Source organism: Carassius carassius, chromosome 49 (genome assembly GCF_963082965.1).
Source record: "Carassius carassius chromosome 49, fCarCar2.1, whole genome shotgun sequence".
NCBI classification, from domain to species: Eukaryota; Metazoa; Chordata; class Actinopteri; order Cypriniformes; family Cyprinidae; genus Carassius; species Carassius carassius.
This window is the reverse complement of record NC_081803.1, coordinates 23,247,916-23,259,915: the sequence shown is the minus strand read 5'-3', so window position 1 is coordinate 23,259,915 and position 12,000 is coordinate 23,247,916. Positions and strand designations below refer to the sequence as shown.

The 12,000-nt window shown below is 36.5% G+C and overlaps 1 protein-coding gene across 1 annotated transcript in view; it reads left to right on the top strand.

Moving 5' to 3' along the window:
• The first annotated feature begins 1,229 nt into the window (after nt 1–1,229).
• arvcfa (ARVCF delta catenin family member a) overlaps nt 1,230–12,000 on the top strand; it is a 21,794-nt gene continuing 11,023 nt past the window's right edge. The window contains exons 1-5 of the mRNA XM_059544945.1: nt 1,230–1,422; nt 3,856–3,984; nt 5,517–5,624; nt 6,787–7,618; nt 9,415–9,598. Of these exons, the coding sequence (XP_059400928.1) occupies nt 1,402–1,422; nt 3,856–3,984; nt 5,517–5,624; nt 6,787–7,618; nt 9,415–9,598 (1,274 nt within the window). The 5' untranslated portion in view covers nt 1,230–1,401. The remainder of the gene's footprint in view (nt 1,423–3,855; nt 3,985–5,516; nt 5,625–6,786; nt 7,619–9,414; nt 9,599–12,000) is intronic.

The following is a 12,000-nucleotide window of genomic DNA, read 5'->3' as shown; positions in this document are numbered from 1 at the left end:
ATGGAGGCTGTTGTACAAACCCCCAGTTCCTAAAAGATGTGGAGATCTACAGTGGAGAATACTTCACAGTGTCTTGGCTACAAACAACTTTGTTTCCAAGTTCAATGAAATGGTTTTACCTGAATGTTCTTTTTGTAAGGCCTCTGACACTGTGTTTCATTTATTTTGTGAATGTTCTAGACTGGCTCCACTTTTTGTACTTTTGGGAACACTAATTACGAAATTGGGATTTTCTTTTACAAATACCCTTTTTATCTTTGGTTGCAAGTATAACCAATCATGTCGTGAAAGGTGTGTACTTGCCAATTTTTTAATAGGACATGCCAAGTTGGCAATCCTGAAAACACATCAATGTAAAAACGTGGGTCAAGATGTTGACTTGTTGCCTCTTTTTAAATCATTGGTAGAATTTAGGGTTGCTGTTGAATTTGCGTATTATAAACAAACTGATAATGTACTTTTTTTCAAAACAAGGTGGGGTGTAAGAGATGCTTTAGTGACAATGAGTGAGTGTGGAGACATGGTTTTTAATTGGTAAAACTGTTCTGGTTTTATTTTTTGTTTTTGTATTAGTTTTGTAATGTTTTGAAAAAATGGTGTAAATTAAAAGAAGTTTAAAAGTCAAAAGTCTCTCTCTGTGTGTTCTCTATCTCTCTCTCTCTCTCTCTCTGTGTGTGTTCTCTCTCTCTCTCTCTCTCTCTCTCTCTCTCTCTCTCTGTGTGTTCTCTATCTCTCTCTCTCTCTGTGTGTGTGTTCTCTCTCTCTCTCTCTCTCTCTCTCTCTGTGTGTTCTCTATCTCTCTCTCTCTCTCTCTCTGTGTGTGTTCTCTATCTCTCTCTCTCTCTCTCTCTGTGTGTTCTCTCTCTCTCTCTCTCTCTCTCTCTCTGTGTGTGTTCTCTCTCTCTCTCTCTCTCTCTCTCTCTCTCTCTCTCTGTGTGTGTTCTCTATCTCTCTCTCTCTCTCTCTCTGTGTGTGTTCTCTATCTCTCTCTCTCTCTCTCTCTGTGTGTGTGTGTGTGTGCTGCATCAGTAACATCCGGAGCTCCTCGTCTCATCTCCCTGATGCGGTTTAATGAGCGCTAAGGATCTCATTTAATGAATGATAAACACTAACTGGATGTGGTTCTCCTCCTCGTCGGGCGGTGAAGAGTGTGTGTGAATCGTGCTGTTGATTCAGCATCTCCTCCACTGCGCTGAGCTGCGCGCGCGCTTGTGTGTGTGTGTGTGTGTGTGTGAGAGGCTGGGGGTGTGTGCGCGCGTGTGCATGTGTGTGCGTGAGAGCATGATCGAGTGCATGTGGACGCGTGAGGCAGGAGGAAGGATGGCTGCTCATGTGTGATCCGCAGACAGACAGCTGTATTTGCTCGGAGACAGCGCACACTCGCCGCTCTGCGTCGCCAGGATGCCTGCGGAGGTGAACGAGGTGAGTGTCTGCGTCGCTTTTCCCGCAGCGCGGTGATGCTCGTGCGTCTGCAGCAGCAGTGGATGCCAGGGCTGGGTGGGCATCGCCTCTCCTGCTCTGGATCTTTCTGTGCGCCGCTGCTGCTGTTTGCGGATGGGATCGTGTGCTTGTGTGCCAGCTTCACACATGTGGCGGAATCGCATGTAAATACAGGTTTGCTGCTGCATGCGTGCGCCTGTGCTCATACCGCAGGGGTTCGCGTTGTTGCGCGTCTGACAGTGAGATGTAAACTCTGATGCGCCGCATACAAACCCGACCACTGCAGGCGGCAGACACAGAGCCTGGTTCATGTGTCCTACTTGGGCTTGTGACAGCGGATCCACTGCCCTTGAGCACACACTGACACTGAGCTGAGCTGATGTGCATGAGATGAGATGGATGATGGATGGATGGATGGGACACTTCACATGACGTAGTGGGTAAGACGGGAACAGTCCACGTAAAAGCATCTGGTGTTCAGTGAGGTGGGAATTCAGCACTGAAGAACATGGACTGACTCTATTTGCTTTCTTATTGCGGCTCATTCATCAGTGCATGTGTTTAATAAGACATACATATTCGTCTTCATGATCTTTCATCACCTGCTCCAGCTCTGAAACAACTGTGCTTCCTTTCTGATTTTTCATAAAATGATTTTAAAATCATCTATATTGTTTTAAATCATATTTGCATTTGTTTCGTTCTCATTCGAATGACTTGATCATGTCTTTTTTTGGTCATTTCTTCCTTTTGACAATGAACCATGTTGTTACATAAGCGAAACTGTAGCTCTTTTTAATTTTGCCAAATGTATTATTACTATTACATTTACTAAATATGTCATGGTTCAAATAGTGTTAATCATGATAAATCTGTGGTTACTAGAGTTTTACTAGTTCAGTTCATTACTTCATATTCTACAGTTGAACTATGTGTTAATATAATAAATAAATACAAATACATTTTAGTGCCATTTTCTAAGCACCACTATTAGTTGGTCATTTGAACACACCCTAGTTACCACCTGCAACACCCTAACAACCACTAAGAACACCTTAGCAACTGCATAGAAACGCTATCATCACAGTTTTTCTCAGGCGAACACCAATCATATTCTCTACAGGAAAAAGAAAGCTAGTTGAGTGATGTTAAATGTCAGTTAATAAACACAAACACCAATCCAAGAGCGATCCAGACAGAACAAAACCAGATTCAGAGCCTTTGAGACTGATGCTTGTTTCCATGGAGTCACCGTACAAATACATCAACAACACATCCATCCTGATGTCTCTCTCTCTCTCTCTCTCCTGAAGCGCTTCATCAAGGGAATAATGCTGAAATCTAAATGTCTGCATGAAACAACTCAATCATATTTGACTTCATAGAAAAAAAGATCATTATGCAGCACAGATTCATTTTGGATTGAATGAGACCTTTGGAATTACAGTGACCCAAAATACATGCATAGACTATTTTATTGCATATTTAAGTATCTTTTATCTTCAGGAGGGATGCATAAACAAGAAGAAATGATCATAATGCAATGCAATCCTGAATCTTTTTAGATTTAATGATATTTGTCTAGTTACAGGATCTAAAAATAAATGCTTACATTTATTTAGTTTTTAATCATGTTGATTCAAAGCAGATCCGCATTAATAAATAACAGAATCAATGATGCAAAAAGTCAGAGGATTCAACTGAATCACGTTGAATGTCTTTGTAAAAGCTAGAAGTGTGTTTGTGCATCTTCCTCACAATAAATGACTCTTGCTGTGCTTTATAAAATAAAACAATGACATTCACACATACATGAGCTAAATTGAGTTTAATAATGTCTTCTGTAGAGCTGCTTATTGCTAAAATTGATTGCATAGTGTAAATCATGATAAATCTGTGGTTACTAGAGTTTTACTAGTTCAGTTCATGTTCAGTTCAGTTGACAAAGCAAAGCAAGTGGCATTTATTGTAAGAAATGATGCACTGGACACTTTCATGGCTTTTAAAAGAAGTTTGTAAATGATGAATCGTGTAGAGTTATTTCTCGCTCTTGTTAGCAGTTCCAGTGCAGATGTTTTTCCTGAAGTGTGTAAGTCGTCTCTCGGAGTGTGTGTTGTGTTTATGAAGCAGAGCTCATGTATAATTCAACGCTGCTCTGGAGGAAGTTCTGCTTACTTTACTTAAGCGTGTTTGCGAGCACCGCTGAGACCAGAATATTTAAGTGAAATCTCCCAGAGGTGACTTTTACACCAAAGAGCTTTCAGTGATCTCATAATGTTATTTTATGTGAAGATGTTTCATCAGGACGGTTTGAGAAACTCTGTTGTGAATCAGTGAAGTTGTGCTTGTTAAAACATGACCTACCTGATCTCATGTTAACGTCTCCTGTTCGTATTCTTCCCTTTGGTCCAAAAGAAGCCGGATTCAGAGGAATCACCGGCTGAAACTTCAGCTCGAGACACCAAAGAGCAGACGGAGGAGACGGCAGAAACCCCGTCCTCAGACCTGTCCAACCCTGCAAGCTCAAATCACACAGAAACCCATGTACGAACACTGTAAAACATGATTTATAAATGATTCGCTCATATAAAGAACCTGTTACAATAAGGATTTCATTGTTCTCGGATTCAAGCCAAATTATGAATATTTAAATACTTTTAAATCAATTTATTATTCAGTTATTGCATTACCTAATGAAACCCGGTTATTAAGCAAATGCTTGTTAATATAAGAAGACAGATGCCAACTATGAGGAAACATGATGTTCTTCCTCAGTATCTTTGACCTTTTCTCAATTACAAATATCTAAACATTCTTAACCTTCATAGTACATACAGTATATGATTTTTTAATTTCTGGTCCATTTTAACCTGAAGTTTGAACAGTCATAACTTAATAGTTCTCAACTAAAATCATATTGTATCTGATCAGCAACCTTACCATGTATTTACTGCATGCATCAATTTTTGATTATTTAAAAATTTAGAAATTCCTTCAAACGTCGAAATACACATGAACCATACCAAAAAAAACTATGATGCAAAAAATGTATATTTTTCTCCCAATATTGCTGAGAAACTTCATTTGAATATGACATGCTATGAAATATATGAAATTATATAATCTGTGAATTACCGGTATTAACCTTAATGATATTTAATTAAACTAACAATCCAAATTTATGAAATTTATCAAAATGTATATTAACCAAATTTCCATCCCATAAGTTTGTCAAATAGAAAGAAAAAATTTATTTAATAAAAGTTTTTTTCACACTAATTTAACTCAATAGATACAAAAAATATTTTTGGCACTAACGGTGCTCCATACATACCCGGGTCAAAAATGACCCGAACACGTAATATGGTTATATCTCTTAAAAAATAATTGTACAAATTCTGAAAAAAATAAATGATGTATATTTTGAGGGTCTTAAAGCATTTGCAAAGTGTCTTACCCTTACTAAAAAAATTCATGAAAAGTTTTTTATGTGTCTCTTCTGGATTCAAAAGATACATTTTCTTGAGACGTAAAAGTATATTAAGATATTAAGTCTTATTTAAAAAAAATTAAAATTAAAATGTATGTCTAAAACAAGAAAAATAACCTTTGGTGAGGTAAGAAAACAATAATAAATTTTTTAGAAATCTAGATGTAATACCTAAAGTAATTTTGCTTCTCAAATACATGTATCTTAATTAAAGAATGTTTAGATATTTGTATTGAAAAACAAGACATAAATACTGAGGAAGAACATCATGTTTCCTCATAGTTGGCATCTGTCTTCTTATATCAACAGGCATTTGCTTAATAACCGGGTTTCATTAGGCAATTCAATACATCAATAAAAAAGGATTTAAATATTAATCGTTAGGGGAGAATTTCAGAGCCAAAAATAATTATTTTAACAGGTTCTTTTTGTAAACAAATCATTTATAATTCATGACTAATGATTCATTTTGGATGTTAAAAGTAGGTATTGTTTACGAGCCTAAAACTGCAGACTAATGAGGCGCTGTGTGTGTGGATGTGATGTTAACGAGCTCTCGCTGAGCCGCTTCTGGGATGTTTTACAGACTGAGAGTTCAGGCATCGGGACGGAGAAATCGTCCAGTCCTGAGAGCGAATCCAACCCACTCAGCTCCAGCAGCTCCAATGAACAGATCGTGCCCAACCTCCTGAAGGTGAATGTGGCAGAAAATACATATCATTTAAGCTTTTCATTGGGAAAGCCGGTATTAAAGAATATGAATCATCTGGTTTCAGTATTGTAGTGGTGAAGGGTTAAATTTAATTCAGTCTGTTTCATCAAAACTGCCCCGCAGTATTTTTTCCAGCTCAGTAGGACACAAATTAAATCAGATTTCATAGAGTCCAGATCCTCAGGTGAGAAAATATCATTTTTATCCAGGTTGTGAATGTGTTCAGATCGATGTATTGTTATTAATTTGGCCTCTTCATGTCTCATTTGGAAACAGCTCATCATTAGTGGTGTTTACTGGGTAAAAATTTTGTGAGTTTACGATAATAAAAAAAAAAAAAAACGGTGTTAAATTCATTCAAAGGAAAAACACGATTATTTTCTGACTCCGTTTGCAAATATATGTCCCTGTTTTAAGCATAAACTCACTTAATTTGAATTATTAATTTTTATAATTTTTCTGAAAAAAACAAGACTTAATATCTTAATTAATTTTGCATCTCAAGTAAATGTATCTTGATTTAAGAGTTATTAGATATTTGTAACATGGTTATTATGGTTAACTAATACTAAAACAATAAAAAAATAAAAATAAAACAAGCTTTAACTGAAATAAACTAAAATAACTCAAATTAAAATTAATGAAAACTATATAGACATTTTAAAAATTCTAAAGCTTGATATAAAAAATAAACTATATATCTACTATAAATAAAGTATATTATACTATAAATACATTTTGGAAAAATGAATATGAAAGCAGAAATCGAATTTAAAATATTAAAATAATATATAATAATATCGCAGTAATACTAAAATAACACAGATCACGTGAAATATAAAAAAACGTAAACTTATTTTATTAAAGCTAGTTGCCAACATTTCTCATTTTCATTTAGTTTAAATCTGAAATACAAATTAATTAAAACTGTATAGACAAAAAAAAGTAAGAAAACACAACAAAAACTATGAATATAAAAATAAAAAACTAATTTAAACTATTAATAAAAAAAACTATAATGATACTATAACACTCAGTTCTAAAGAATTTTTTTTAAATTATTTTTTTAAATCATCAGTGTTAAATCATCATCCAGACACGAATGAATCCTCAAATCAATGTATATTTGTATTTCTCTCTCTAGGAAGCTTCATCTGAAGTGTCGGACGAATTGCAGACTCCGTGTCCGGATGTTCAGTGTCCAGTTCCCAATTCCTCCAGCGATATGGAGGACGCACACGTGGCTCAACCTCCTCACCCTGAGTCGGGCTTGACTTCTGACCCCCTGAACGAGATTCCCAAGGACAAGCCAGCTCTGTACGGCACTCTGAACACTCACAGCGTCACACTCCTGCATGGATTACCCTTCCACCCGTCCTTTCCATCCCGGCCCTACTTACCCGAGAACTGCTACACGCTGCCGCTCCACCGGGACGGATTCATCCGCGGTGGCGGCGGCGCTTCCAAACCGGAGCAGGATGCCGTGCATCACATGAGGCCAATGCTGGACCTCACGGCGGACGAGCACCTGACACCACTGCTGCCGCACGTGTACTTCCAGGATCTGTACCGCATGCAGACGCTCGTCCCGCAAAAACGCGCCAGCATGGTGAGCCTCGACACCATCCGCAAGGATCCGCGCTGGCGGGACCCAAACCTACGAGAGGTCATCTCCATGCTGAGCCACCCCATGGACCCGGTGAAGTCAAACGCCGCTGCGTATCTGCAGCACCTGTGCTACGAGAACGACTCGGTCAAGCAGGACGTCCGGCAGCTGCGAGGGATCCCTGTCCTGGTGGGGCTCCTAGATCATCCCAAAGCCGAGGTCCATCGCAAGGCCTGCGGCACGCTGAGGAACATCTCCTTTGGCCGAGACAACTTCAACAAGGTGGCCATCAAGAACGCGGACGGCATTCCTGCGCTGCTGAGGCTCCTGAGGAGATCCGACGACGTGGAAGTCCGAGAACTCGTCACAGGTTCATCTCTGCATTCATGCTTTCAACTGCACTGCTGCTTAAAACTTGAAAGTAGGGCTTTCAAGTAAATAAATTTCAGTTTGTCGAATTTAAAATATAAATCCAACATTTTTGCATTCGAATTTTAGGTGTGCGTTAAGGTTATCAGTTGGTTTCAAAACTGAAACCAAGACGATCAAACAGAACACATTTGTGACCCTGGAGCAAAAAACTAGTCATAAGTGTCAATTTTTCGAAAGCTGAAAGCATCATCTGAAAGCTGAATAAATCATCTCTCCATTGATGTCTGGTTTGTTCGGAGGACAATATTTGTCTGAGATACAACTATTTGAAAATCTGGAATCTGAGGGAGCAAAAAAAATCTAAATATTGAGAAAATCATCTTTAAAGTTGTTCAGATGAAGTTCTTAGCAATGCATATTACTAATCAAAAATGAAGTTTTGATATATTTACCGGAGGAAATTTACTAAATATTTTCATGAAACATGATCTTTACTTAATATCTTTGCTTAGAAGCCAAAAGCTTTTCTTCACCCTAACTGAAATTATGCATTTTAAATTAGAATATGATTCAAATTGTGATCATATTAAAGTAAAAAAAAAATAATTGAGTTAATCAGCCATTTTGACAGCCCTAACTTAAAAGAAATGACTATTTTTATTAATAAAGGAAGTATTAAATTGATCAATTGACAGTAAAGACATTCATAACTTTAGAAAAGATTTCAGATAAATGTCAGGTTTGTGCAGCTTCCTGTAAATTAATCAAGTGTTTGATTTAGAAATCTGGGATCAGAGTTATGGGAAATTTAATGATTTTGGTTCAGATTCCAGTCACTAAAAGTGAAACTAAAACCAAAACCATAAAAAAAATAACAAAAAATGTGTTACTTGAAATAAACTAAATGTTAACTGAGATAAAGTACATTTAATATAAAAAAAAACTTTAACTTGACTACTTGGCATTTTCGTTTAGTTTATCTTTATGTACTAAACTAAAACTGAAGTAAAAAAAATATATATGCACATTTAAAAAAACAAAAAATGACATACATACAAAGTTATTAAAACTTTATCTAAAATGAAAACAGAAAATATAAAAATAAAATCTAATTCTAAATAATGATATTAAAATAAAACTGATTCCAATGAATGATTTTTATCGGAATGATGGAATAAATTAATTTTATTCCTCAAGGACACATTAAATTAAATAAAAGTGACAGTAAAGACATTTATAATGTTACAAAAGATTTCTATTTCAAATAAATGCTGTTCTTTTGAACTTTCTATTCATCTGTGGATACTAAAAAATAAAATCCACAAAAATATTGTGCAGCACAAATGTTTTCGACATTGCTAATAAGCAGAAATGTTTCTTGAGCAGTAAATCATGATATTATTCTGATTTCTGAAGATCATGTGACACTGAAGACTGGAGGAATGATGCTGAAAATACAGCGGAGCATCACAGAAATAAATTACACTTTAACAGAGATTCACATAAAAAACATTACAATTAAATTACATTAAATTACAATAATATTTCACTATTTTTAATCAAATAAATGCAGAATGAGCAGAAGAGACTTCTTTCCTTCTCTTCTGTTTGAGCTACAGAAACACTTCAACTAACAAACTTAACTGTTCACGAGCACTGAAGTGAAGTGAAGTGAAGTTAAGTGACAACTATCACAACTATCAAACCTGCCCAAAACTGTCCTGGGAATGGAATTGTTCTTTGTTGTGGAGAATGTAAACAGACTCTCCTGATGTCTCCTCTTGTGTTTCTCAGGAACACTGTGGAATCTCTCGTCCCATGAGCCTCTGAAGATGATCGTCATCAACCATGGCCTGCAGACGCTGACTGACGAGATCATTATCCCTCACTCGGGTTTGAGAGGAGACCCGAACGACCCGTCTCGACCAGGAGACCCGGAGTGGAACACGGTCTTCAAGAACACTTCAGGATGCTTGAGGCTCGTTTTCTCTGCACCTCAAACGAACCCTCATAATGCATTCAAAATCTGTGACTATGCTCTCATTCTGGGTCCGTTTGGATCAGAAGAATCATTCTATTTTATAAAACGATCATAACTAGAGGTTGACTGATAACTAGGAAGGGCCACAAAGGCTGATAGCCGATTAATCAACCGAGACTTTTTAACGATACGATAACTAGGAAGGGCCACAAAGGCCGATAACCGATTAATCAACCGATACTTTTTACCGATACGATACCTAGGAAGGGGCACAAAGGCTGATAACCAATTAATCAACCAATACTTTTTACTGATACGATACCTAGGAAGGAGCACAATGGCTGATAACCGATTAATCAACCGACACTTTTTACCGATACGATACCTAGGAAGGGGCACAAAGGTTGATAACCAATTAATCATCCAATACTTTTTACCGATATGATAACTAGGAAGGGCCACAAAGGCCGATAACTGATTAATCAACCGATAATTTTTACCAATACGATACCTAGGAAGGGCCACGAAGGCCGATAACTGATTAATCAACTGATACTTTTTACCATTACGATACCTAGGAAGGGCCACCAAGGCCGATAACCGATTAATCAACTGATACTTTTTACTGATACATTACCTAGGAAGGGCCACAAAGGCCGATAACTGATTAATCAACCAATACTTTTTTACCAATACGATACCTAGGAAGGGCCACAAAGGGCAATAACTGATTAATCAACCGATACTTTTTACCAATACATCACATAGGAAGGGCCACAAAGTTCGATAACTGATTAATCAACCGATACTTTTTACCGATACATTACCTAGGAAGGGCCACAAAGGCCGATAACTGATTAATCAACCGATAATTTTTACCATTACGATACCTAGGAAGGGCCACAAAGGGCAATAACTGATTAATCAACCGATACTTTTTACCAATACGTCACATAGGAAGGGCCACAAAGTTCGATAACTGATTAATCAACCGATACTTTTTACCGATACATTACCTAGCAAGGGCCACAAAGGCCGATAACTGATTAATCAACCAATACTTTTTACCAATACGTTACATAGGAAGGGCCACAAAGTTCGATAACTGATTAATCAACCGATACTTTTTACCAATACGTTACATAGGAAGGGCCACAAAGTTCGATAACTGATTAATCAACCGATACTTTTTACCGATACGTTACATAGGAAGGGCTACAAAGGCCGATAACTGATTAATCTACCGATACTTTTTGCCGATACGTTACCTAGGAAGGGCTACAAAGGCCGATAACCGATTAATCAACCGATACTGTACAGGAAAACTAAAAAAGTGCTGAACTTTATTACACACAGAAAGTAGTGAACCATACTTTTCATAAGGAATAAAAATATTCATGTTAATCATACATTGATTATTAATGTTAGTTAACAAATTCAACTTTACAGTAAAATGTAAAACTATATTTAAAAAAATTTAACTCTAACCATGAGCAATACTTATACAGCTTCATAAATCTTAGTTAGTGTTACAAATAGAATCTTAGTGTAAGTGGTTACAATTTCATATAAATCCAAACAGTCATGCTTAAAGATGATAGCATGATATTTAAGCATTAAATTTAAGAAATGACATACAATATGTATATATTGTACGTATGTGCACATATTTTATTTGCTTCCATTTTAGAACACTTGATGATTATCTAATCAAAATAACTAAATATAGCGGTCGCACACCAGACAAAAAGTGCAGCTCCGCATGTCCCGAATAACTCGCAGGTATCACACACCGTTCAGTTCAAGTGGCAGTCTAAAATAGTTTATTTAATCACCAAAACCAAGTTCAATTCAACTGTTCGAGCTCTACGTAGTCATAACTTTTCAACTAAAACCATATTGTACCTGATCAGCAACTCTCATTAATGAGTGAATGTGAAAACATTTAAAAATGTTAAATGTTGCCATGTTTTTTTATTGCATTTGTCCCTTTTTCATTATTAAAATTTTTGAAATTCTTTGAAATTCCATAGAATTCCTGTAGCTCAGTGATAGAGCACTACATTAGCAGTGCAGAAGGTCATGGGTTTGATTTCTAGGGAACAAACATACTGTATATGCACTGTAAGTTTCTGCTAAATGCACAAATGTAAATTATGCATGAACCACACTAAAAAAAGCAACTATGCAAAATATGTCATTTTTGTTTCTTCTAATGTTGACCATGTTTAATTGAAGTATATACTGGTATGAAATTCCTAAGAACATTGTTGTAAGAATTACCAGTATTAACCCCATTGGAATGAATGGTATTTACTTAAACTCGTGATTGCTCATTCATTTTACTTATGTAAAATTTTACTTTCAGATGTAAAAAAAGAGATCATCCAGAAGTGTGT